Source organism: Trichomycterus rosablanca, chromosome 16 (assembly GCF_030014385.1).
Source record: "Trichomycterus rosablanca isolate fTriRos1 chromosome 16, fTriRos1.hap1, whole genome shotgun sequence".
Lineage (NCBI taxonomy): Eukaryota > Metazoa > Chordata > Actinopteri > Siluriformes > Trichomycteridae > Trichomycterus > Trichomycterus rosablanca.
The window spans coordinates 14,481,473-14,509,391 of record NC_086003.1 but is presented as its reverse complement, the minus strand read 5'-3'; the positions used below and the strand labels follow the sequence as shown (position 1 = coordinate 14,509,391).

Genomic DNA, 27,919 nt, shown 5'->3' with positions numbered 1-27,919 from the left:
AACAATAACGATATAACAATAATTAACAATAATTAAAACAAAATAGAGATCTTAATTAGCTATATCCTTTATAAGAATAACTCACAAACAACTCACTTTAAATAATGTGCAGCATAACCTCCTTACATCAAGAAAAGTGCAAAACCACATAAGTTCTTTACAGGTTTCTTAAAAGGAACACGAGCCTGTTTACTGTTTCCACCACTGAGTGAGTCTGTATGAGTATCTACACTGGGGGGGGGGGGGGGGGGGGGCATCAAGTAATCACTCAGCTCAGCTTTGATTTTGACCTCTTGTGACTCTGGGGGGTGGATGGAGGTCTTAAGATCTGCTTCTAACAATATGGACTACAATTCCCATGCTCCCACGGACTGTCACGTGACTATCACATGTCCCCGGTCAGCCAATCCTGATCGCGCTCATCGGCTCCGGAGTTTTGATTCATTTCAGCTGTGTTCGATTCAGTGAATCTTAATTAAACTCTAATCGTATCTCGTTTTGCCGATCGTGTTTGCGCTCCTTATTACTGAATCTAACCGTTACCGTGTACGATCCTTGTTGTCTTCCGTTTACTGTTTTAGTTTATCCTCAGGTTTTGGACTGATTTTTTACACTGTTTTTGCCTTTTTGATATTAAACTTTATTTGATTTATATTCAGCGAGCGTCTGGTCAGTTTCTGCCTCGTGACATGTTATTATTTTAATTAAAATATAAAGTATGTAAACAATCGCGATTGTCACATTTCTAACATCGGGTGAAAACGGTCACTCGAATTAACCGAATTAATCGTGAAAATCGCCCAACCCTAGTACGGGGTCGTCCTTTTCATCTTTGGTCCGGAGCACACGGCATCCATTTTTTCCAAAAAAGAACTGGAATGCTGATTCATCTGACCATAATACACATTTCCACTGTGTGATGGTCCATCCTAGATGCCTCAGAGTCCAGAGAAGTCGACGCCGCTTCTGGACATGGTTAACATGAGGCTTCTTTTTTGCACAGTAAAGATTTAAGTGGCATTTGTGCATGTAACTCTGTATTGTAATGCTTGACAAAGGTTTGCCAAAGTAATCCCTCACCCATGTGGTTATATCAGCTATTGTTGAGTGGTGGTTCTTGATGCAGTGTCGTCTGAGGGATCGAAGATCACAGGCGTTCAGCTTAAGCTTGCACTCTTGGCCTTTACACACTGAAATTCCTTCTGATTACTTGAATCATTTAATGATATTATGCACTGTAGAGGGAGAAATATGCAAATCCCTTCCAATCTTTCTTTGAGGTACATTGTTGTTAAACATTTCAATCATTTTCTCACACATTTGTTGACAAACTGGAGATCCTCTGATCATCTTTGCTCATCAAAGACTCAGTCTTTCCTGGATGCTGCTTTTGTACCAAACCATGATTAAAATCACTTGTTGACATCACCTGTTTGGAATCACATCATTATTTAGTTTTTTCACCTCATTACTAGCCCTAAATTGCTCCCGTCCCAACTTTTTTGGAATGTGTTGGAATGTATATTAAGCAGACAAAACATGAAATATCTTGGGTTCAAAATGTCTGCAATCAAATAAAAGTCAAAGTAAATGTAAGGAACACTGCCTTTTTATTTTATTTGCATTTTCCATACTTTTTTCTGATTTCGGGTTGTAAAAAAAGATCAAAATAAAAGTTTTGCTGGATTGGTTTTACCAGAGGAGGTTTATTATTTTCATTTGTGATTTGACTAAAAAATCGAAAGTCCCTTTTGACCCGTATCTAATTAAAGACAAGGTATTTCATAAAATTCAGTGTTTTTGTGTATAAATAAATATTTTCCATATTTGATGGTTGCAACACTTAAAAAAAAAAACTGGTCTGGAAGATGAGGACACCAATTATTGTATTTGTGAGCGTGGAAATTTGTCAAATTCTTGCATGATAAACGAATTCTACTCAACTAATTCTTGCTTTACAGTCCAAAATCTCAGTCCAAAAGCTTTTCTCACCGAAAGTCATATTGCATATTGAGAGTAGCATGCTATCTGAACATTTGGCATCTGAGCTGAATTAAAAGACAGTTGAAACATGTTCTGTGGTCAGAAGAGTCAACGTTGCAGCTTGTTATTGGGAAAAACGGACACTGGATTCTAGGTGTCAAAGATGAAAAAGACCATCCAGATTGTTACAGATGAACAGTGATGGCATGGGTGTGCATCATGTATGTAAAGATATCATTGACATGGAGGTTTATATTGGTATTATGAAGAGACATACATCGATTAGCCATAACATTAAAACCACCTCCTTGTTTCTACACTCACTGTCCATTTTGTTAGCTCTACTTACCATGTAGGAGCACTTTGTAGTTCTACAATTACTGACTGTAGTCCATCTATTTCTCTGCATGCTTTGTTAGCCCCCTTTCATGCTGTTCTTCAATGGTCAGGACTCTCCCAGGACCACTACAGAGCAGGTATTATTTGGGTGGTGGATCATTCAGAGCACTGCGGTGACACTGACATGGTGGTGGTGTGTTAGTGTGTGTTGTGCTGGTATGAGTGGATCAGACACAGCAATGCTGATGGAGTTTTTAAACACCTCACTGTCACTGCTGGAATGAGAATAGTCCACCAACCAAAAATATCCAGCCGGCAGCGTCCTGTGGGCAGCGTCCTGTGACCACTGATGAAGGTCTAGAAGATGACCAACTCAAACAGCAGCAATAGATGAGCGATCATCTCTGACTTTACATTTACAAGGTGGACCAAGTAGGTAGGAGTGTCTAATAGAGTGGACAGTGAGTGGACACAGTATTTAAAAACTCCAGCAGCGCTGCTGTGTCTGATCCACTCATACCAGCACAACACACACTAACACACCACCACCGTGTCAGTGTCACTGCAGTGCTGAGAATCATCCGCCACCCAAATAATACCTGCTCTCTGGGGGTCCTGATCATTGAAGAACAGGGTGAGAGCAGGCTAAAACAGTATGTAGAGAAACAGATACACTACAGTTAGTAATTGTAGAACTACAATACATACAGTGCTTCTGTATGGTAAATGAACAGTGTGTGTAGAAACAAGGAGGTGGAGATGTTATGGCTGATCGGTGTGTGTATATATATATATACAGTATATATATATATATTTGGGTTCAGGTGTTCTGGTGGTGCATCTTTTAGAGTGGGTGCAGCACAGTTATATGGGGTCACTGTCATTGAGGAGTTTTGCATATTCTTCCTCTATCTGCTTGGCTTTCCTCGATCTTTATATTTCAGAATTGTGGCTACCATGACTCCTTCTTTTAGTTACCACATCCCTGTCTGTTTGTGTTCAATAGCCAAGTCACTGCAGGAGTTTGCTGGTGTTCTTCAGAACCTGGAGGATGAGAGGACACGGATGGTAAATGACCCTAAGTAATTCTGATTCTCATCATCATCATCACTGAGAGTGTATAAAACACTTAACCATGTGTGAATGTTGCTGTTCACCAGATTGATAATGCAAGTGATGTTCTGATCATGCCATTGGAGCGATTCAGGAAGGAGCAGATCGGAGCTGCCAAGGTAAGAAAAAGCATGTCATTTACATGTGTCATTTAACAGACACCTAAAGCAACTTATGACTGAACATAGTTTGAGCTAGTGAGGGTCAAGGGCCTTGCTTAGGGGTCCAGCAGTGGCAACTCGGCAGTAGTGGGGCTTGAATCGTCAAACTTCTGATTACTATTCCAGTACCAATCACTGAGCCACCACTGCCACACAGTCTTTAAAATGTTTGGGGCCAAACACTAAAACATGCAATGTATATAGATAAAAAGTAGAACATTATTTTAATATGCACTGCAGGACGATTCATCTTGCAATGTTCAGAAGGTAAAGGTTTTGCTGGTACCAGATACTGCAAGTCTTGTAGAGCAGCGATCCCCAACCTTTTTTGCACCACAGACAGGTTTTATATAAGATACACTATATTAGTATTCACTCACCCATCCAAATCATTGAATTCAGGTGTTCCAATCACTTCCATGGCCACAGGTGTATAAAACCAAGCACCTAGGCATGCAGACTGCTTCTACAAACATTAGTGAAAGAATGGGTCGCTCTCAGAAGCTCAGTGAATTCCAGCATGGTACCGTGATAGGATGACACCTGTGCACCAAGTCTAGTCGTGAAATTTCCTCGCTACTAAATATTCCACAGTCAACTGACTGAAAGTGGTATTATAACAAAGTGGAAGCGACTGGGAATGACAGCAAGTCAGCCACGAAGTGGTAGGCCACGTAAAATGACAGAGCGGGGTCAACGGATGCTGAGGCGCATAGTGCGCAGAGGTCACCAACTTTCTGCAGAGTCAATCGCTACAGACCTCCAAACTTCATGTGGCTTTCAGATTAGCTCAAGAACAGTGTGTAGAGAGCTTCATGGAATGTGTTTCCATGGCCGAGCAGCTGCATCCAAACCTTACATCACCAAGCGCAATGCAAAGCGTCGGATACAGTGGTGTAACGCACGCCGCCACTTGGCTCTAGAGCAGTGCAGAGTTCTCTGGAGTAATGACTCGTTTTGTGGAGACGGATTATGACTCGGATTATGGTGTGGGTTTGTTTTTTCAGGAGTTGGGCTCGGCCCCTTAGTTTCAGTGAAAGGAACTCTTAATGCTTCAGCACATCAAGAGATTTTGTACAATTTCATGCTCCCAACTTTGTGGGAACAGTTTGGGGATGGCCCCTTCCTGTTCCAACATGACTGCGCACCAGTGCACAAAGCAAGGTCCATAAAGACATGGATGAGTGAGTTTGGTGTGGAAGAACTTGACTGGCCTGCACAGAGTCCTGACCTCAACCTGATAGAACACCTTTGGGATGAATTAGAGCGGAGACTGCGAGCCAGGCCTTCTTGTTCAGGTGTCTGACCTTACAAATGCGCTTCTGGAAGAATGGGCAAAAATGCCCATAAACACACTCCTAAACCTTGTGGAAAGCCTTCCCAGAAGAGTTGAAGCTGTTATAGCTGCAAAGGGTGGGCCGACATTATATTAAACCTTATGGATTAGGAATGGGACGTCACTCAAGTTCATATGCGTGTGAAGGCAGACGAGCGAATACTTTTGGCAATATAGTGTATAATTTAATTAAAATAGAATAACAATACTACTCACAAAAGATGGCAAATCAGTGGGAACCCTGATCTTTTTTTGCTGCACTGAGACGCTCCGGTGAAAGGAGACAATGACACCCAAAGTGTGTTGGAAATGGAAGCAGTGTTTTCATTGCTTTTGTAGCAATCTCTAATTATGCCCTGACGCACGGTACCTGTCAGCTGGCCGGTGGTTGGGGACCACTGTTGTGGAGTCCATTATTAGACAGAGCAGAGCTGTTTTGACAGCATATTAAACAGGTGTTTTTATTGTTCTGGGTCATCATTGTAGCGGCATTGTTTCTTACATTATACTGCCATCTGTTGGTCACACAGTCTAAACAAAGTTTATAATTTTTTTTTTCATTAGTTGTCTGGGTTCTACAGCATTAACTCCAACCTATGACTTCAATAAGACATATAAAAAACGTATAAGACATTTTTATAAGATAAGATTAATCAAACATTGACTGTCGGTTATTGGTTAACTATTTAATAATTAACATCCCTTCTATAAACCAGCCAAACAATAATGACATTTGTCATCAACTCTTTCCATGGTTTGTGGGTGTAGGTGGGTGTATGACTTCATTTCCCTAGCATGTGTTTGAGCCTTTGGTCCACTCTTCTGTTATTCGATACGTTTCTCAGACACACCCTTATCCCCTCAGGTCAGTTCATGTCAGATTCCAGTGGACGAGCCTCTGCTTGCCAGACACATGCAGGTGGCTGAGGTCAAAATGCCAAGATTCAGTTGAGAATAGGAAACAATTCATATTCTTTAAAAGCAGCTCTACAAGTCCCACAAAGGTGTCAGGGATTTCCAGACTGTTAGAATGAGTTCATGTATACTGGGAATGTTTCTCTGATCACTTTTCTGTTAAAGAGGCAAAACAACAGTGTGATGTCGTTACAACATTCTGCTCGTCATAGACTAACATGAACTCTAAACTGTACTGAAGAAGGAATGCTAAATCTTAAGCTGAAGCTAACTGAGAACAAGAACATTGGGGCAAGACACAATGGGAAGTACCAAGACTAGGACAAGAAATACAGTAGACTAGGACTAAGTTCAGGCTAGAACAAGGCACATAGATAAAGGCTACTATAAAAAAAAGAACCTAGATCTTAAGGTCAGGCTACAAACATGAACATGAGCAATAAAGTCAAGGTTATAATAGAGCAAGCTACAACAAGGTGGGTTTAAGGCTAAGCTATATTATACTATCCAACTTCAACCTAGGTTTAGACCAACAGCACTCAACCTGACCAAGCGAGCATGGGTAACTTAAGCACAAGACAATGATTACCCAACAAGGAACAGGTGATCATGATTAAGGTGAGGGCAAATCAAGAGGCAGGGGCGTGACAGATATTATGTGACACATGAACTGTTAACAAAAACATTAATTCATGTGAAAATAAATGTAAAATCGTTAAAAAAGTCAATTTAAATTTTTAGATACAGTGGTACCTTGAAACTCAACATCGGTTGATTTTGGGAGTTGGGTTAAGTTTAAAAGGCATTGAGTTTTAAGGTATTTTTTTCCCATAAGGATGTATGGAAAACCTGTTAATGTGTTCCTTCATGGTCCTGTGGCACTGCATATATTTTAGGCTAACGTAAAATAATGGGGTTGTTTTTGACACTTACACACTGACAATAACACAAATATAATATAAAAACACTGAAATACAATAAAAAAACTGTTGAGCTGTAACACAAGTTTAAAAGTGAAACAGGAGAAAAATCTAGATAAACACAGATACATGTGGACGCTTTCAGACTGAATTTGACGGTTATTCCACACAAATGCAGATTCGTCTCGTATTCACACTTTGATGACGTTTTACGTTGAGTTTAAAGGAAATGCTGCTTTTAAGGGTACAAATTTCTTGACAAAGGGTGTTGAGTTTAGAAGTTTTTGAGTTTAGGGGATGTTAAGTTACAAGGTACCACTGTATATGTATTATTTAAGGGGATCGAGTGATGCAGCGGTAAATTGTGCTAGCTAGTTTGAATCCCAATCGGTGCTATCGGCTGGTCGGGCGTCTACATATGGACATGATTGGATATGTCTAACTGCTTTGGTGGTCTATTACACCAGCCGAAAAGAATAGGTTGCAGAGAAAAATAATAATAATTAAATAAACTTGTATGCAAACGCCCCCTTGTGGAGGCTTTATGATACATCTTGTTTATTATACGTTAATATACATACGTTTATATTATACGTTTATATATAGTATATATAGTGTTCCTTTTCTATAATTTAACTTGATGTATGTATGTTGACACCTGCACTAAAAGAAATTCCTTGTACATTTGGCGAATAATAACGATTCTGATTCTTGAGTATAGAGAGAGTGCATTGTGTTGCATGTTGCTTGTTAAAAAAACTCTGTATTACACTAGCCCACCACCACTGAGTTTTGGGTTTAATGCACAGCGGTGCTATCAGCTGGCTGGGTGTCTACACAGACATGACAGGTGGTGGCCAAAGCCCTGTGATGGAATGGTGCTCTGTCCGAGGTGTTCTTGTGTCCCGGTGTAGCCTGAATTAATAAAAAATAAAATTGAATTAATTAATAAAATTGAATTGAATTAATAAAAAAAGTTTTAATAAAAAATAAATAAAAAATTAATTAATTAAAGATTCAACTTTTTACTCAATGAATTATGCTGATTATATGTTTTGTAATGAAAACACTGAATAAAAAAATAGAAACATATTTACTAGTCTTTGGCTTTTGGCCCCCATCTTTTATATGTACACCTAAAGTTTTACAAGTAAAATGGATAGTGTTTTTTTTTATAATGGATAATGTTAATTATTTATTATTAAGCTAATTTCATTGCATATTGCATATGTTATTGTAGTGTCAATTATAGCATAAACAAACACAGCATGACATTTAGTAGATTTGTTGCTAATTCGCGTAGTTCCTGATCACTTCAATCTTTCTGTGTGTTACAGGAGGCGAAAAAGAAATACGACAAGGAAACTGAGAAATATTGTGCTGTACTGGAGAAACACCTCAGTTTGTCTGCCAAGAAGAAGGAGGCACATCTTCATGAAGTACGCATCTAAATTTACAGTCCTGTACATTTTCTGAATTTGTGTATTGGAAATTGGACACTAACCCAAACTAATACAAACCTATGTGCTGTTTTAATCACTGTTCATTTTGAATAAGGATGTACAATCAGACCCAAGAGATTGCTGCTCTAAAACATGCAAACAGCAATCGGCCATCTACCTGCACTCAGACTGTATTTGACTGCTACTACCGTCACTACTATTAAGTGTCGTCAAGTCAATTCAGACTACTGGTGACCATATGGATAGTGTTTCTCCAGAGCAGTGGTTCCCAGACTTTTTTTTAAATTATTTATTTATGCATTTTCTCCCTTTTTTTCTCCTGATTTAGTGTAGCCAATTAGTCCTCCACTGCTGGGGATCCCGATTGCATTTGAGGAGGGTATATTCACCTGCTCCACGCCCCATCTGACACGTGCACACTCAACGCTTTCTTTTTTGCCCGTTCTTTGGTGGATTTGCACATGAGGCTCATCCACTTCTGCATAGGCGCCTCGGCCTTTCAACCAGGGTCCTTAAACAGCGTTTGAAGACCCCGCCCATTTAGTCTGGCCTTTTACCACCCAGCAGACTCTGTGGCCGATTTTGTCTGCTGCAGGCAATGCCAATTGTGCTCGCTAGATGGTGCTGACCGGTAGCAGAGCTGTCAAACCGGGGTGTTCAGGATCTCAGTGCTGGTGTGCCAGCGGAATAACTTGCTGTGCCACCTGGGCGCCAGTGCCCCTTTTTTGAAGATCAAAACAGATATTTTCTTATCCTCCCGATTTTTACCTTTAAACTTCAACTTCTTATTGAACAAACCTAAATATAGTAACAAATCACCTTTTCAGTGGAATTATTAAGAATCTTCCAACTGATAGCTTTACCCACTGGGTGACCACTGTCCCTAGGGTTAGGGATTTTGATGTGCAGTCCAGCACCTTAACCACTAAGTATCTTAAATTGTAATAACATTCATTGCTAGCAGTGCTTAAACATGCCTCATTCATTTGCCTTGCTGTGCAACACTGTGATTTTGAATTATCCAACAAGCTCACGATCATATACTTTTGCCTTTTGGTGTTTGTTATATTCTCATTGAGCAGGTTTGGCTTTATGTTGCTTATTGCTTAGATAATCCAAATATGCTACTGTGGCTAACAGCGAATGGAAGCACGTAGGCACAAATTAGCACTGTAATAAAAAAATAAAATAATGTATTTGACATGTTATACGCTTCAGTTATTTGCTACCAGCTTTAAAATTTTTAAATGTTTGTATCTTTTTGCTATCAGGCAGATAATCAGGTGGATCACGTACGGCAGCATTTCTACGAGGTATCACTGGAATATGTGTTTAAGGTTCAGGAGGTCCAGGAGAGGAAGATGTTTGAGTTTGTGGAGCCGGTAAATACACACACACACACACACCAACACTGGATGCACATCCTGACCCAACCCTCCTTAGAAGTGCACCTCCCAATGACTAGGCTGTTCGGCCACCTCTTCTCCTTAGACATAGCCAGTCATGTCTGTGTAGACGCCAGGTGGCACGATGGCTCGGTGGGTAGCACTGTCACCTGACAGCAAGAAAGTCCTGGGTTTGATTCCCAGGTGGAGCAGTCTGGGTTCTTTCTGTGGAGTTTGCATGTTCTCCCCGTGTCTGTGAGCCCTGGTTTCCTGTCACAGACCAAAGACATGCAAGTGAGGTGAATTGAAGATACAAAATTGTCCATGACTGTGTTTGACATTAAAAGCTTTAACTGATTAATCTTTTGTAACGAGAAACAACCTGTCCTGTCATGAATGTAACCAAAGTGTGTAAAACATAATGTTAAAATCCTAATAAATAAATAAAAAGACTGACTGGATGAAAGCACTGCTGAGATTTAAACCCCAGATCTCAGTGTTAGTGGGCTTGCATATTTTGCCGCTGCTGTACATACAAATCTGATAATATTCAATGTTCATATAATTAATAATTTTAACCTTAATGTTTATTCCTCTGTTTTCTGGTTGTAGCTGCTCGCTTTTCTACAGGGACTATTTACATACTATCACCACGGGTACGAGCTAGCCAAAGACTTCAACCACTTTAAGACAGATCTGACTATCAGCATCCAAAACGTAAGATGTTTTTACATAAGTAACGTTATATTTTGTATTTTATTATGCTGGGTTCAGTTTGATGAGTCCATACACTACATAATCGAAATCACAAAAAATACCCCTTACAACTGGTGTATTAGTTATTTTAACCCCAAACATACACTACACTAGAAAATGTTTTGTTTGCAAGTTTAATGTGTTTTACTTTTAAAAAAAATACCAGATGGAATAACACAGAAACCCAAATGTAACATGGCGGGTTGCTTTACACAAGTCAAGCAAATTAAAAATTAAAAAAGCAAATTAGAAACTGACACATCAATGATATGTGTCTCCATGCCCCCTCTGCTGGCCAAAATGGCAATACAGAAGGACATGACTCAGACTGACTTTGACATGACTTTGGGGTCATCTGAAGGCAATTGTCTATGCTGTTAAGATACGAGATGTGCAGCACCTGAAACTACGGATACTGGAAGCCTGTGCTAGCATTTCTTCTGCGGTGTTGCTATCAGTGTGTGAAGAGTGGGAGAAGAGGGTTGCATTGACAATCCAACACAATGGGCAGCACTTTGAACACATTTTATAAGTGGTCAGAAACTTGTAAATAACTCATGAAAGAATAAAGTTACGTTAAAACCAAGCACACCATTGTTTTTCTTGTGAAATTCTCAATAAGTTTGATGTGTCACATGACCCTCTTCCCATTGAAAAAACTAAAGTTGGATCCAAAATGGCCGACTTCAAAATGGCCGCCATGGTCACCACCCATCTTGAAAAGTTTTCCCCCTCCCATATACTAATGTGCCACAAACAGGAAGTTAATATCACCAACCATTCCCATTTTATTTAGGTGTATCCATATAAATGGCCCACCCTGTAGATAGTGTAGTACAGATAGTACAGATAAAAAGTGTATAATTTTAATATAAATACTCTCATATACACATCTACTCTTTTCTGTAATTAAATGCTGACATCAGTAAAATCTGCTTATATAATATAATAATAATATTATAATATAATAATATACTGTATATAACAGTACTACGACAAATGGAAACCCAGAAAGAAATATGTCCACATGTCCAAACAAATCTTACCAGGGTGAACAAGGTAGCAGTCACATTAAAAAGTAGTAAATGACTATTAACCTTATTACTCTACAATTTGATTGATATATTTAAGACTTTGACAAGGGTTTTTAATTCTGCTATGCCTGTTTTGTCATCATACCTACAGCTTTGTCAAGCCTGGATGGTGCAAATTATAGCTGCCCTGACCCCTCAAACTCCCAACCAGTAAAATAAGTGTCGTCATAAACAATGGAAATGTCAATACTTATTTAGATTTCTGATCACCTTATTAGACACGCAACCGGTTTGAAAGCACACGGTCAGAGGTGGAGAGTTTGATGAGGAAGATGAAGGAGAATCCACATGAGCACAAAAGCATCAGTCCTCACATTATGGAGGGTTATCTGTTCGTCTTGGAGAAACGTGAGTAATAAGTTTGTGATGCCAGATGACTTTGTTTTGCATCTGTAAAATACTGATCACTGAAGTCCCTGAAAATGTGCAGCATTGTTGAAACATTGATCTTTTATTCCACAACCGCAAAGTAATAAAAACACACAGCAATTCATTTCAAATCCGCTTATGACCCGTATTTATCTAAACATCTGCAACACATTTAAAACAGGTGGGACAGATGCATGTTTACTATTGTGTTAAATCCCCTTTTCTTAAAAAAAACTGGGAACAGATGACATCAATGTTGTAGTTCTAACATTATTATTCTTTTTTTTTGTTTTTGATTGATATAACACTTAATAGTCTGGGATCTCCACTAACAAATGTCAGTCTTATACTGATGTTTTTGGGTGTTGTTAAAAGGCATCTGGTTTGCTTATGCCAAGTTCACACTACATGACTTTCCAAGTCGTCAGGTCACTGTACAGTTCACACTACACGACTGGATCTCTTGTAATCGGGAGTCTTTCAAGTCGGTGTGGCTTTCACACTACACGATTGATCGGCGATAGGGGGTTTCACACTACACCATCTATCACCAACTGGAATCGCAGGTGAGCTTCTCTGGTCTGTGTGACCACAGAGGAACACAGCAGAGGGCACCTTTCGGTTTCAGCATGAAAACAGAACGAGAACCATAAAGACAAGTCAATTTTGTTGTGGAAAAATTCCAGTGGCCTGAGACCGAGCCCTGGCCTCAGCTTTCTTTAACACATATTGGGGTTGTCATAGACAAACTTCAGAATTTAAAATCCTTCCAGAGGAGTGAAGGTTGTTATAGCTGAAGATGTGGGGGTCATCTCTGTATTGATGGGCATGGTTTTGAAATGTACGAGGATTCTTCAAAAAGTTTCTGCACTTCTTTAAAATCTATTTATTAAGAATTTTAAAAACAAATCACATCACTTGTCTACAGTCACCTTCCAGTGTGTTTTTCCCAGCGTCGTACCAACTTTTTAATGCCATCAGCAACAATGTTCTTCCCCTTAAAGCTTCTTTGAGCGGTTCAAAAAGAAAGGGAAATCAGATGGCACTAAATCCAGACTATAAGCTCTCTCTCAGTCTCTCAGACACAATCAGTTACTACTCTTCCCATCCTTTGTTTCCAACAAGAATATAAAAATGCTTTTTGAAGATCCCTCGTACTTTTGGAACCCTAACTGAAACATTGAGTTTTAAATGGTGAGCAAAGTAAAAAAAAAAACAGTTTTAGGTTTAATAATAGTAAAAGGTTTGGTACTTTGTGCAGTAAAATGTTCTTTTTTTATTATTCTGTGTCTCGCTAAACTTCTTTTTCTTTATACCTACCTCTTTCTTCATCATGTCTCTTTTTAAGGCTCTTTCGTGTCCACATGGACGAAGAACTACTGCACTTACCAGCGGGACTGCAAACGACTCACAATGGTGTTTTTTGACCAGAAATCTGGAGGGAAAATAGTAAGATGTCTCTCTCTCTCTCTCTCGCTCTCTCTCTCGCTCTCGCTCTCGCTCTCTCTCTCTCTCTCTCTCTCTCTCTCTCATTTTTCCTGTCCCTGAATTTCAGGTAGGGAGAAAACATGCTGCCACAGGCTATTGGGTATGTACAGACCCAGACAGGAGAAGCTGTGTGATAAAATAACAGGCTAGCACTAGTGCCTGGCACAATTTACTCTCGTCTTAGCCAAGAGGAGGTCATTAAGCCTTAAAAATAACCTCTGCCTGGCTGTGTTCTTGTGCTACTGTACATTAATAAACAAGCTTTTAACATTCACAGTGCCCAGCCAGGTACATTGTGACATTCATCAGTCACACTCCACACACAAGCTCACATCCAGTCTTTTTCCTGCCATATTCTTAACTTTTTAAAGAGAAAAATTGTGTTGGATCTGGCCTAGTTAATCTACTTTAATATGTACGGAAATCTATCATCTATGTGTGGTAGTGCCACCTCAGTCTGAACAGCCAGATCGTAATTCATGTGACATTTGTAAATCCAACATGTGATTTGACCACATTGCTAAATGAGATGAGCACTTAAAATATTACACTTTTTTTCTGGATAATCAAAATACTTAATTAAAATCCAGTTAACACAAATAAATTAAGCATATAATTAGTAAATGCTTATTATACATGCATTTATTTACATGTATTTATTTTGGCAAAATTGGAAGCATGATATTGTTTTTTTTTTATTATTTATATTTTTTCCCCTCTTTTTTCCCCAATTTTCATTTTTATTCCCCAGTCTAGTCGTGTCCAATTACCCTGATTGCGTCCTCTATACTGATTCGACCCTTCACCGCTGACTGAGAACGCCTCTCAACTGACATACGCCCCCTCTGGTATGCACAGTCAGTACAGACTGCATTTTTCACCTGCACGAGTCGAGTTCATACACTTGACGGGCACTGTGTACGGAGGGCCACACCCCCATCAGCATTATTCCTCAGCCCTGTGCAGGCACCATCAGTCAGCCAGCAGGGGCCGCAGTCGCACCAGTTATGAGGACCTATGATCCGACTTTCTTACCCTCTAACCCTGAACAACAGCCAATCGTTGTTCATGCAGCCGTCCAGCCCAGTCGGAAAGGCAGAGCTGAGATTCGATACGATGTATTCAAGACCCCAACTCTGGTGAGCTAGCGTACTTTACCGCTGCGCCACCTGAGCGGCGGAAGCATGATATTTAAAAAATGCATTGTTTTGAGGAAATATTAGGTGACAAGAAACAAGATTTTAGAAATTAAAAAATGTAATTGAATATTAAATTATGAATAAATAATATTATGCTAAAATAATTAATAATACTTAATGGTATTGGAACAAAAAATACCATCTGCATCTTTTAACCTGCATGAGGCGAGTTCATATGCGGATCAGCTTTGCGTACAGAGAACCACACCCTGATCGCATTATCTTTCAACTCTGTGCAGACACCATCAACCAGCCAGCAGAGGTCGTAATTGCATCAGTTATGAGGTCCCTATCCGGCTCTTCCCTCCCTGTATGAACAACAAGCCAATCATTGTTCATGAAGCTGCCCAGCCCAGCCGGATGGCAGAGCTGAGTTTTGAACTGACGAGTTTAAAATGTCAGCTCTGGTGTGCTAGCATGTTTTACCGCTGCGCCACCTGAGCAGCCTGTACATTTGATTTTAAATGAAAACAATGTTTACCCATCAGTATATTCACCCCTAATGACACAGTGAAAATACTGAGACATGCCTAGAGCTCACTGGACTTTAGCTGTTAGAATTTAAATTGATCCGTTTGCAAGGGAACACATCCGGGTCTATAAGAGTCCACAATGTACACTGCATTGTCAGGACAAAACCAAGCCATAAAGTCCAAGGAACTGTGGATCTTCCCTGTCAAATTGTGGCAAGGAATAGATCAGGGCAAGAATATAGAACTATGTCTAAGGCTTTAAGGGTTGGTTTCCCAGACAGGTATTAAGGCTAGTCCAGGATTACATTTTGCTTTAAATGGAGAATCTCCATTCAAAATGCTGTGTAGTCTAGGACTAGGCTTAATCCCTGTCTGTGAAACCAACCCTAAGTGTACTTTCACTTAAATCTGTACTTTCATGTAGTTTCCTGGTAATTAAGTATCATTATTTTATACAAAACATATACAGCATTGGTGTTTATTATTAGGATTATTTTTCTACTGGCTGTATTTTACACAAAACTAAATAATGGTCACCTGTATGAAACAGAACGATGCATGGAATGTTGTGCCCTAAGGTCAGCCTGTGCTTATTTCTGTTGGTACGATAATGCTATAGTTTGGTAAGTCTGTGTGAATTGAATAGACACACTAGACTCAGTCCTCTAACCTAGTGATTAGTTTTATGAGACAACAATGACAGGACTTAACCAACAAAGCACAGAAATTATACAGTCGCTGAACTTCCTCATAACACATTCTTTCCATGTACTGTTTAGATTTATTACCAGGTCTCGCCTAGTAGAAATCTGCACATACTGGGTCCTACACTAATCAGCCATAACATTAAAGTCCATTTTATCAGCCCCACTTACCATATAGAAGCACTTTGTAGTTCTACAATTACTGACTGTAGTCCATCTGTTTGATGCACTACTACAGGATGTTCAGCTGAGTGAATGGCTTACTGTAGGAAGCGTTTCTCAGTTATGTAATCATGTCCTTCTGCCTTCCTAAATTTAACCAGCAGAGAATGTATGGAGGCTCAGATGACTGATGTGGCGGCTCCTTATACTTGACAGTCACCTCTGCCTTGGTGAGCATTCATTTGCTCCAGGTGGATGTGTTTCTGTTTATTACGACTTCTTCCTTACAGATTTACCAGCTCCTCTAGTGCTAACCTTCTTTCCTATCAGTCTTGATCTCTTTCTGATAACTCAGCCGGTGTCGTGGCACTGTTCGGGTGTCAAAAGGGACTTCCTCAGAGGCTGTGTGAAGGCCCTTTTCCGGAATGGAACCCTGCATTTCCACTAGGGCCATCCTGGATAATCCTTCTCACCCTCTCAATGAGGAACCATGGCAGCTGTGCAGTTCATTTAGTCATAGGCTAATCCCACCAAAGAGCAAGATAGAGCGCTTCAGATGTTCTTTTGTGCCAACTGCCATCAGACTGCATAACAATAGCAGAATACACAGGCTGTCCTCACACTGACAAACCATTCAAAGATCCCCCCCATCCATTTACCAGCACTGGACCCTACATCTCTAACTACACACATATGTATATATTTACATATAGAATATATAGTGTTTTATCATATAGTTGTAATTGTCATACTGCTGTTTAATAGTAATTGCATTTCATAGTTAATATATATATACAGTATATATATTACTCTATTTACTGTACTTACACTATACTGGAGCTGCTGTAACACTCAAATTTCCCCCATGGGGATCAATAAATGGAATCTTATCTTATCATTTGGATCGACACTGGTTGTGGGCTGCACCAGTTGCTGATTGCCATCGCCAGCTTGATTTCCTTTCTTTCCTTTTTTTAAGAACTTGCCACACTTTTGAGTGGTTTGAGTAGCTTGCCATACTGTACCAACCACTTTTCATTTCTGCTCTATTGCTTTTCCATCCATCGGCTTAAATTCTATTAAGCTACAATAAAACCTATTCCTTGTCCACCGAGCCTCTCCTGGCATTTAGCAAACCCAGATTTATGTGGTACACGCCCAGATTAATACGGTATACACCAAAGCATAATTTACAATTCAAGACAATGAGCCTAATTGTGGTGTGTTTTACACCACTCCAGCCAGCACTTGGCACGGCACATATTACTGTAATATTGTATTCGGCTGCTTAATCATAAGAATGATTAGTGTGTCAGGAGCTGTGTCTGGCAGAGATTTGATAAACTGGCTTGCTGGAAAGGTGATGTGCTATAACAGTGCCAACTCACAAGCTCTTTAATATTAGGTATTGTCAGTTTTTGTCTATGGAAATTACTTGGCTTAAGATTGAATTGTTTGTACCTGTTAGCAATAGGTGTGTACACAATGACTAAATCCACAGATTAGATGGTTTACTCAACCTGTCTTGGCCATTTAGTGTAGATCTTTGACCAAGAATATACTGTATATTTTTGAAAAATAACATCAGTTATTTTGAGTGAGAAACACAGTTGGCCTGGTTGACTGATAACTTTGTTAAGTAATTACTACTTGTCTTACACTTACCAGTCACTTTATTAGCTACAGCTAACTGGTGCATACATTCGCTGATTATTGTGTAGGTTGCACCTAAGTCGCACCTAAGTCGCACGTAAGTCGCACACACAGCGACTTCAGACTCGACTCGGACTCGTTTCAAATGACTCAGACTCGACTCGTGACTCGCAAAAAATTACTTGTGGACAACAAAAGTCAGCAACATTAGTTAGCAATTAGTCAGCAACTGTTAGTTTCCGGCCATCTTAACCCGCAACGCACGCAATGGCTAAATGTTCCAGCCAGCTTCCGGCATAGCGATGAAGCGTCACTCCCTACTCCCTACTTTGAATTCGAGTCTCACTTAAAATGGTGGAATACGTAGTGCACTTCACAGTAACAGTTAATGTGAATGGGACGCTCCTCCAGAATTGGCACTAATGATTGAAAAAAACAAACACTTTCTGAGCCAGTCAGACCTTCTGATTTTATTTTTTAGTAAGAAATGCTGTTATTTGTATTTATTTAGTTTGCAGCGTCACACAGATCATGTGTTAATGAAACGCTTGATTGGCTTTCTAACGGGTTCGTGTTTTACTTCACAACTGGGAAAAGTTTGGAGGTTTTTAATTATAAGCACATTTACAAAATAACGGATTATATTTCGAATGGGACCCACGGTTATACATTTAATAGCATCTGGAACAACATAAGCTAAAGTAAGCAGTATTATGGATTTTTTGCTGCGTTTGGCTGCTGTGCCGTAATTTTCAACGTCGACAAAACGTCAGTTTAAGCTTTAAACTGGTACCTAGGAAAGTAAAGGCACAAAGTAAAACGGCAAAATACAGTCGCTAATCTGTTGTTGTTTTTATCTGAACTTACATATTATTTGTTTATTTCTACACTACATTTCCGATATGTTTTGTGTATAATATATTGACTCGTGACTTGACTCGGACTCTAGTCTAAAGACCCGTGACATGACTCTGACTCTAGTCTAAAGACTCGTGACTTGACTCTGACTCTAGCCTAAAGACTCGTGACTTGACTCGGACTCTAGTCTAAGGACTCGTGACTTGACTCGGACTCTAGCCTAAAGACTCGTGACTTGACTCGGACTCTAGCCTAAAGATTCGTGACTTGACTCGGACTCTAGCCTAAAGACTTGTGACTTGACTCGGACTCTAGCCTAAAGATTTGTGACTTGACTCGGACTCTAGCCTAAAGACTCGTGACTTGACTCGGACTCTAGTCTAAAGACTCGTGACTTGACTCGGACTCTAGCCTAAAGACTCGTGACTTGACTCGGACTCTAGCCTAAAGACTCGTGACTTGACTCGGACTCTAGCCTAAAGACTCGTGACTTGACTCGGACTCTAGTCTAAAGACTCGTGACTTGACTCGGACTCTAGCCTAAAGACTCGTGACTTGACTCGGACTCTAGCCTAAAGACTCGTGACTTGACTCGGACTCTAGTCTAAAGACTCGTGACTTGACTCGGACTCTAGCCTAAAGACTCGTGACTTGAATCAGACTCTAGCCTAAAGACTCGTGACTCGACTCGGACTCGTATTTTGTGACTTGTGAACATCTCTGCTTTGTGGGTATACAATTACTGACGGTAACACATCTGTCACACAATTTGTCACCTCTCGGTACCCCATTTCTGAGTCTAAAAGAGATTCCTATTCCTATTTATTTTGGTTGGACCATTCTGAGCACTGCAGTGATACTGAAGTGGAAATTACTTGATTGTGTGTTGCACTGGTATAAGTGCATCATGTGCAGCAGTGTTGTTGGGATGTCTTTAAACTCCCAAATGTCAGGAGAATAGTGCGCCAACCAAAAATATTAAGCCAACAGCATCATGTGATTAAAAAGTGTCCGCTGATACAAGACTGGATACCTATTAAAAGAAAATAGGTCTGGTTTCACCATACATCTACAAATAATGCTAACAGGGTTTGCGTAGCTAACAAAGAGGCCAGAAAGTTGAAACACTATTTACAACCCCAAATCAGAAAAAGTTGGGACAGCATGGAAAAAGCAAATAATAAAAAAAGTTTCTTACATTTACTTTGACTTTAATTTGATTGCAGACAGGATGAAGCTGAGATATTCCATGTTTTATCTGCTCAACTTCATTTCATTTATTAATAAATATCCATTCCTGGCCTGCAACACATTCCAAAAAAAGTTGGAACAGTAAAGCATTTACCACTTTGTAATGTTGCCATTCCTTTTCACCACACTTAAAAGACGTTTTGGCACCGAGGATACCAAGTGATTTAGTGTTTCTGCTTTTATTTTGTCCCATTTTTCCTGCAAACACGTCTTAAGATGTACAACAGTACGGGGTCGTCGTTGTCGCATTTTTCGTTTAAAAATTCTCCACACATTCTCTATTGGGGACAGGTCAGGACTGCAGGCAGGCCAGTCTAGTACCCGAACTCTCTTCTTCTGCAGCCATGCCTTTGTAATGTGTGCAGCATGTGGTTTTGCATTGTCTTGTTGAAAAATGCATGGACGTCCCTGGAAAAGATGACGTCTTGAAGGCAGCATATGTTGCTCTAAGATCTCAATGTACTTTTCTGCATCAATGCTGCCATCACAGAAGTGTAAATGACCTTTGCCAAGGGCACTGACACAGCCCCATACCATGACAAACCCTGGCTTTTGGACTTGTTGCTGATAACAGTCTGGATGGTCCTTTTCGTCTTTGGTCCGGAGCACATGGCGTCCATTTTTTCCAAAAAAGACCTGGAATGCTGATTTATCTGACCACAATACACGTTTTCACTGTGTGATGGTCCATCCTAAGCGCTCTTGGCCTTTAAGCACTGAAATTCCTCCTGATTCCTTGAATGGTTTAATGATATTATGCACTGTAGAGGGAGAAATATGTAAATCCCTTCCAATCTTTCTTTGAGGTTCATTGTTTTTAATCATTTCAATCATTTTCTCACACATTTGTTGACAAACTGGAGATCCTCTGATCATCTTTGCTCATCAAAGACTCAGCCTTTCCTGGATGCTGCTTTTGTACCAAACCACGATTACAATCACCTGTTGACATCACCTGTTTAAAATCACATCATTATTTAGTTTTAGTTTCATCTTATTACTAGCCCTAAATTGCCCTCATCCCAACTTTGTTTGGAATGTATTGCAGGCCTGAAATGCAGGAATGGATGTTTATTAGTAAATGAAATGAAGTTGAGCAGACAAAACATGAAATATCTCAAGTACTGTCTGCAATGAAATAAAAGTCAAAGTAAATGTAAGTCACAAATGCTGTAAATACTTTTTAATCAGTTTTATTGATGAACCTCATTCACCCAAGTGCACCTGTAAACAAACAAAAACTTTGCAGATGGACATCTTGCTTTCTACAACTAAAGCTGTACATACCTTCTATGTTGCAGGGAGATGAGGAGAGCTTTGTCCTCAAGTCTTGCATCAGGAGGAAGACCGACTCCATCGAGAAGAGATTCTGCTTTGATGTGGAGCCTGTAGACCGGTGAGTCTCACTTCTGCTGAAGTGCCACCAGGTGGTGCTGCAGTACAGAGCTAAACTCAGTAGCCTTGGCAGCGATCGTAAACAGGATTGGCATGGATAGTGCCAGTACTTAGCTAAATGCTTTGGCTTGTCACATGACTCATAATGGGAACAGACAGAAGTCCTTGCAGTACAGTGTGCAGCCAGCAGTGGGTGGATATAACACACTATTATACAATAAATCAGTGTATTACAGTACTGCATATATACACTGATCAGCCATAACGTTAAAACCACCTCCTTGTTTCTACACTCACTGTTCATTTTATCAGCTCCACTTACCATATAGGAGCACTTTGTAATTCTACAATTACTGACTGTAGACTGTAGTTTCTCTGCATACTTTTTTAGCCTGCTTTCACCCTGTTTTTCAATGGTCAGGACCCCCACAGGACCACCACAGAGCAGGTATTATTTAGGTGGTGGATCATTCTCAGCACTGCAGTGACACTGACATGGTGGTGGTGTGTTAGTGTGTGTTGTGCTGGTATGAGTGGATCAGGCACAGCAGCGCTGCTGGAGTTTTTAAATACCGTGTCCACTCACTGTCCACTCTATTAGACACTCCTACCTAGTTGGTCCACCTTGTAGATGTAAAGTCAGAGACGATCGCTCATCTATTGCTGCTGTTCGAGTTGGTCATCTTCTAGACCTTCAGCAGTGGTCACAGTACGCTGTTGGCTGGATATTTTTGGTTGTTGGACTATTCTCAGTCCAGCAGTGACAGTGAAGTGTTTAAAAATTCCATAAGCACTGCTGTGTCTTATCCACTCATACCAGCACAACACACGCTAACACACCACCACCATGTCAGTGTCACTGCAGTGCTGAGAATGATCCACCACCTAAATTACACCTGTTATGTGGTGGTCCTGGGAGAGTCCTGACCATTGAAGAACAGCATGAAAGCAGGCTAACAAAGCATGCAGAGAAACACAGACTACAGTCAGTAATTGTAGAACTACAAAGTGCTTCTATATGGTAAGTGAAGCCGATAAAATGGACAATATGTGTAGAAACAAGGTCTGATCCACTCATACCAGCACAACACACACTAACACACCACCACCATGTCAGTGTCACTGCAGTGCTGAGAATGACCCACCACCCAAATAGTACCTGCTCTGTAGTGGTCCTGTGGGGGTCCTGACCATTGAAGAACAGCATGAAAGGGGGCTAACAAAGCATGCAGAGAAACACATAGACTACAGTCAGTAATTGTAGAACTACAAAGTGCTTCTATATGGTAAGTGGAGCTGATAAAATTGACAGTTAGTGTAGAAACAAGGTGGTGGTTTTAATGTTAGGGCTGATCGCCCTGGATAGCCAGTCTGTCTATATCAGGGGTATCCAAACTTTTCTTGTTGGGGGCCAGATGTGGAAAAAAATGCAAAGACGAGCCACTGATTCTGTGTAATAAAATAAATATAAATAATAGACCTAACTAAATACTATATACAACATCCTTTTTTTTTGAGTGAGTAACTGTAACAGTCTGTCTTTGACAGTCTTATGCAAACTAGGATTTTGCTTACCAGTGAATAATCGTAATGGATACAATACTACATTTAACGTCATGTTTTACACACTTTGGTTACATTCATGACAGAACAGGTTGTTACTGGTTATACAAGATTCATTCATAACTTCAAACACAGTCATGGACAATTTAGTATCTCCAATTCACCTCACTTGCATGTCTTTGGACTGTGGGAGGAAACCAGAGCTCCTGGAGGAAACCCACGCAGACACAGGGAGAACATGCAAACTCCACACAGAAACGACCCAGACCGTTAAACCTGGGAATCAAACCTAGGATCTTCTTGCTGTGAAGGGACAGTGCTACCCACTGAGCCACTGTGCCGGGCCAACTTTCATTTAACTTCTAAAACACCTCACGGGCCGTTTCAAAAATGGTCCGCAGGCTGTAGTTTGGACCCCCCTGGTCTATATGGTCAGAAGTTATGGACAAACCTCTTAATTGTTGAATTCAGGTGTTTCGTCCAGTCCCATTGCCACATGTGTATGAAATCAAACACCAAGCCATGCACTCCGCCTTTACAAACGTTTGTAGAAGAATTAATCGTTCTAAAGAGCTCCGTGAATTCCAGCGTGGTACTGTAACAGGATGCCACTGTTTTAACAAGGCAGTACATGACATTTCTTCCCTCTTAGATATTCCACTGAGATCAACCGTGAGTGCTATTAATAAAAAGGTGAAAGAGAAACTTTTGAAAACAGAAACTCCCCAAGACCACATAAAGAGCGCTGAGGCTTGTAGTGCATAAGTCGCCAACGCTCTGCTGGCTCACTAACTGCAGAGATCCAAACCTCTGGCATTAACATCAGCATAATAATTGTGTGCTGGGAGCTTTATGGCATGGTTTCCATGGCTGAGCAGCTGCGTGCAAGCCTTACATCACCAAGCAGAGTGGTGTAAAGGATTCAGCCAGTTAATGCTGGAGAAAGCCTTCCCAGAAGAGTTGAAGCTGTTATATCTGCAAGAGGGGGGCATTCTATTTTAATGCCTATGGATTTAGAATAGGATGTCATAAAAGCTGCTGTAGGTGTAATGTGTAGGTGTCTCAATACTTTTGTGACCTCTGCCGGTCTGTAGCTTTGTTGTGCACATGGTCTGCTCCTTGACCTTGCTCTTATGAACTGCCTTCTTTGACATTTTAAGGATGGAACCAACCTAACCATCAGTCTACAAGTCTGATGGTTTCAATTGGTTAAATCAGCGATCCCCAACCTATTTTGCACCACGGACCAGTTTCATATAAGATATTATTTCACAGACCGGTAGGGGCGGGAGGATTTAATATAGAATAACTATAGAACGGAAAATCACTGTGAATCCTAAGCTTTTTACGCTGCAATGAGACGCTGCTCCCATCTAGTGGTGATAAGCGACAATAACACCCGAAGAGATTTGGAAATGTAATTGCTCGATCAGCCATAACATTAAAAACCACCACCTTGTTTCTACACACATTGTCCATTTATCAGCTCCACTTACCATATAGAAGCACTTTGTAGTTCTACAATTACTGACTGTAGTCCATCTGTTTCTCTGCAAGCTCTGTTAGCCCCCTTTCATGCTGTTCTTCAATGGTCAGGACCCCCACAGGACCACTACAGAGCAGGTATTATTTAGGTGGTGGATCATTCTCAGCACTGCAGTGACACTGACATGGTGGTGGGGTGTTAGTGTGTGTTGTGCTGGTATGAGTGGATAAGACACAGCAGTGCTGCTGGAGTTTTTAAACACCTCAGTGTCACTGCTGGACTGAGAATAGTCCACCAACCAAAAATATATCCAGCCAACAGCACCCCGTGGGCAGCGTCCTGTGACCACTGATGAAGGTCTAGAAGATGACCAACTCACACAGCAGCAGTAGATGAGCAATCGCTTCTGACTTTACATCTACAAGGTGGACCAACTAGGTAGGAGTGTCTAATAGAGTGGACAGTGAGTGGACACGGTATTTAAAGACTCCAGCAGCGCTGCTGTGTCTGATCCACTCATACCAGCACAACACACACTAACACACCACAACCATGTCATTGTTACTCCAGTGCTGAGAATGATCCACCACCTAAATAATACCTGCTCTGTGGTGGTCCTGTGTTGGTCCTGATCATTGAAGAACAGGGTGAAAGCAGGCTAAAGAAGTGGTATGGTAAGTGGATAAAATGGACAGTGAGTGTAGAAACAAGGAGGTGGTTTTAATGTTATGTCTGATCAGTGTATATTCTCTATTTTATATTATATTTGTGTTTTTTTTAGTGTATAGGTGTCAGAAACAACTCCATTATTTTACTTTAGCCTAAAATATATGCACTGGGTTGACTGTGTGGGTGTATTGCCTTTATTGCAGCAACAGCAGTGTTGTGATGTATTGCCAGGAAATACATCTAAGAAACATTCTTCTCAACTTTTGCACATTTGAAATCTGCAGCGGTTTCGATGGTTTGTTTGCTTATAATGGACACAAACATACTGTCTTATACTGTCATCCTAGGGTTCTTATTCACTCATTTCAACATTGCACTTTGTGCTCTTGTTATAATCTTTGCAAGATGCTTACGTCTGGGACGAGCTGCAAAAGTACAGCATTTGTAGAGAGTTTGTTTTGATACTGGAGACCTGAAGGTCCTGAAATTTAAGGGTCGCCTGTTTCGAAAAAAGCAGTTTGTCTGTTATTAGAACCCAGAGGAATATCAGATCACATTCTATTAGTCATTAATGTAGACCTGGTATTCAGAAAAATAATCTACATTTGTTTATGTTATACAGTGGTGTGTGTCTGAACATGTGTTTGAGAGTTACACATGGGGTCTGATCTTATCAGATCATTTTGACATTTTCACTAACCGGGAACTGAATTTATCATCTGACATTTAGTTCTCTGTAGAGTTCTCTTTATTGATTGCGGTTACTTTTGTCATGTTCCTAAAACAGAGAGAGAAAATAAATGTAGAATTTGGAAAGAGACTAAACCTTAGTGCTGTACCTTAATAATAATCAACACACAACAAATACACACACATTATATTGTGTCATGCATTCACATTTACACACAGCACACAGTCCTAGCTTTAATAAACTGATGGCAATTAAAGGCTCCTCTGAAAAAAATTTTTTTTTCTACAACTCCAAATCAGAAAAAGTTGGGACAGTATGAAAAATGCAAATAAAATAAAAATGCAGTGTTCCTTACATTTACTTTGACTTTTATTTGATTGCAGACAGTTTGAACCAAAGATATTTAATTTCATTTATTAATGTACCTCCATTCCTGCATTTCTGGCCTGCAACACATTCCAAAAAAAAGTTGGGACAGGGGCAATTTAGGGCTAGTAATGAGGTGAAGAAACTAAATAATGATAAATAGTGATGTCAACAAATGCCACTTAAAACTTTACTGTGCAAAAAAGAAGCCTTATGTTAACCATGTCCAGAAGCGGCGTCGACTTCTCTGGGATTGGAGGCATCCAAGATGGACCATCACACAGTGGAAACGTGTATTGTGGTCAGATGAATCAGCATTCCAGGTCTTTTTTGAAAGATTGGAAGAAATGGACGCCGTGGGCTCCGGATCAAAGAGGAAAGAGACCATCCAGACTGTTATCAGCAACAAGTCCAAAAGCCAGGGTCTGTCATGGTATGGGACAAAGGTCATTTACACTTTTGTGATGGCAGCATTAATGCAGAAAAGTACATTGAGATCTTAGAGCAACATATGCTGCCTTCAATACATCATCTTTTCTAGCGACGTCCATGCATTTTTCAACAAGACAATGCAAAACCACATGCTGCACACATTACAAAGGCATGGCTGTGAGAGAAGAGGGTACGGGTACTGGACTGGCCTGCCTGCAGTCCTGACCTGTCCCCAATAGAGAATGTGTGGAGAATTTTGAAAGGAAAAATGCGACAACGACGACCCCGTACTGTTGTACATCTTAAGATGTGTTTGCAGGAAAAATGGGACAAACTGTCCCAACTTTTTTTGGAATGTGCTGCAGGCCTGAAATGCAGGAATGGATGTTTATTAACAAATGAAATGAAGTTGACCAGACAAAACATGAAATATCTCAGGTTCATCCTGCCTGCAATGAAATAAAAGTCAAAGTAAATGTAAGAAAATTCTTTTTTATTATTTGCAATTTCCTTGATGTCCCAACTTTTTCTGATTTGGGGTTGACTACACACACACACACACACACACACAGATAGACACAGAGAAGTAGCTTTACACATGTATTTGTTTCAGGCCTGGTGTGATGGTAACCATGCAGGCTCTGTCAGAAGAAGACCGAAGGTTGTGGATGGAAGCTATGGATGGACGGGAGCCGGTATGCTGTTAAATCTATTCTTTATCAGATGGCTACATTCCTCTTTCTCAGTAGATATGAAGTTTGAAACATTACCTTGTGCCTCTATGATCAGAGAACATACTTATAACAGTTTCCTATTGCTGTCTTTGCTGAATACTATTATTAGATAGATGGTAAACTTTCAACTTTCAGCTAGAGTGAAGTGCAATAAATTCTTACTCTGTATTAGGGAGAATTTCTAAGTACAATTCCAGCAAACCAAGCAATGCTAATCATTGCATCGCTGTGTGTGCGACTCGGAGTCGAGTCCCCATCTCTGTTGTGTACTTATGATATTTTACATTTTTATTTTTAATAAATGATCACAAATGTCTAAAAACCTGCTTTTACTTTGTCATTCTGGGCTATTTTGTGTAGAATTTTGTGACAAAAAATGAACTCAATCTACTATATAATGTAATGTAATAAAACTTGGAGAAGGTAAAAGGGGTTTGCAGACTTTCCAGCTTGACTGTACCTAAAATTATAGAGTTTGGTACACTCGCCATATCTATATGTGGGGTTTTCACAACCTCTCATAAACATGCCACTAGATGGTTTGTCTACTGTAATATTGCTCCTATGTATGAAACTAGTGCATGCGTGACACCCTGAGATGAATTGGCACCTCCAGTCTAGGGTGTTTCGTACCTGGGCCTATTGTTCCTGGTAAACTCCATAGCTGCTGTGATTATAAGTATTAAAAAAAGGAAAGACCATGAAGACATAAGATGAATCATAATGTAGCAGCCAGTGCAAACATGAACACAATTACAGCAGGTTAGGCCGTTGTTGCAATCAAATATCATTTCTGACTCAGTTTAATTCTCTGGCTGACTTTTTATTAAGGGGGAATTTACATGTTCTGGAATGGGAAGTGTTACAGACAAAAAACAGACTCCTGGATCTCATTTGTGTTGTTTGCATAAGAGGCAGCATTTTTGTGTTCTGAGCTTATCCAAGCTCTAGCCAAAGACCT

The 27,919-nt window shown here is 40.2% G+C and overlaps 1 protein-coding gene across 6 annotated transcripts in view; it reads left to right on the top strand.

The window, feature by feature from the left end:
- Nucleotides 1-27,919, top strand: part of LOC134330970 (rho GTPase-activating protein 26-like) — a 166,944-nt gene that overhangs the window by 69,852 nt on the left and 69,173 nt on the right. For all 6 annotated transcript variants that reach the window (XM_063012291.1, XM_063012290.1, XM_063012288.1 and 3 more), the window contains 9 exons: nt 3,329-3,390; nt 3,483-3,554; nt 8,105-8,206; nt 9,502-9,612; nt 10,228-10,332; nt 11,684-11,813; nt 13,183-13,283; nt 20,924-21,018; nt 26,838-26,919. In XM_063012291.1, the coding sequence (XP_062868361.1) occupies nt 3,329-3,390; nt 3,483-3,554; nt 8,105-8,206; nt 9,502-9,612; nt 10,228-10,332; nt 11,684-11,813; nt 13,183-13,283; nt 20,924-21,018; nt 26,838-26,919 (860 nt within the window). The remainder of the gene's footprint in view (nt 1-3,328; nt 3,391-3,482; nt 3,555-8,104; nt 8,207-9,501; nt 9,613-10,227; nt 10,333-11,683; nt 11,814-13,182; nt 13,284-20,923; nt 21,019-26,837; nt 26,920-27,919) is intronic.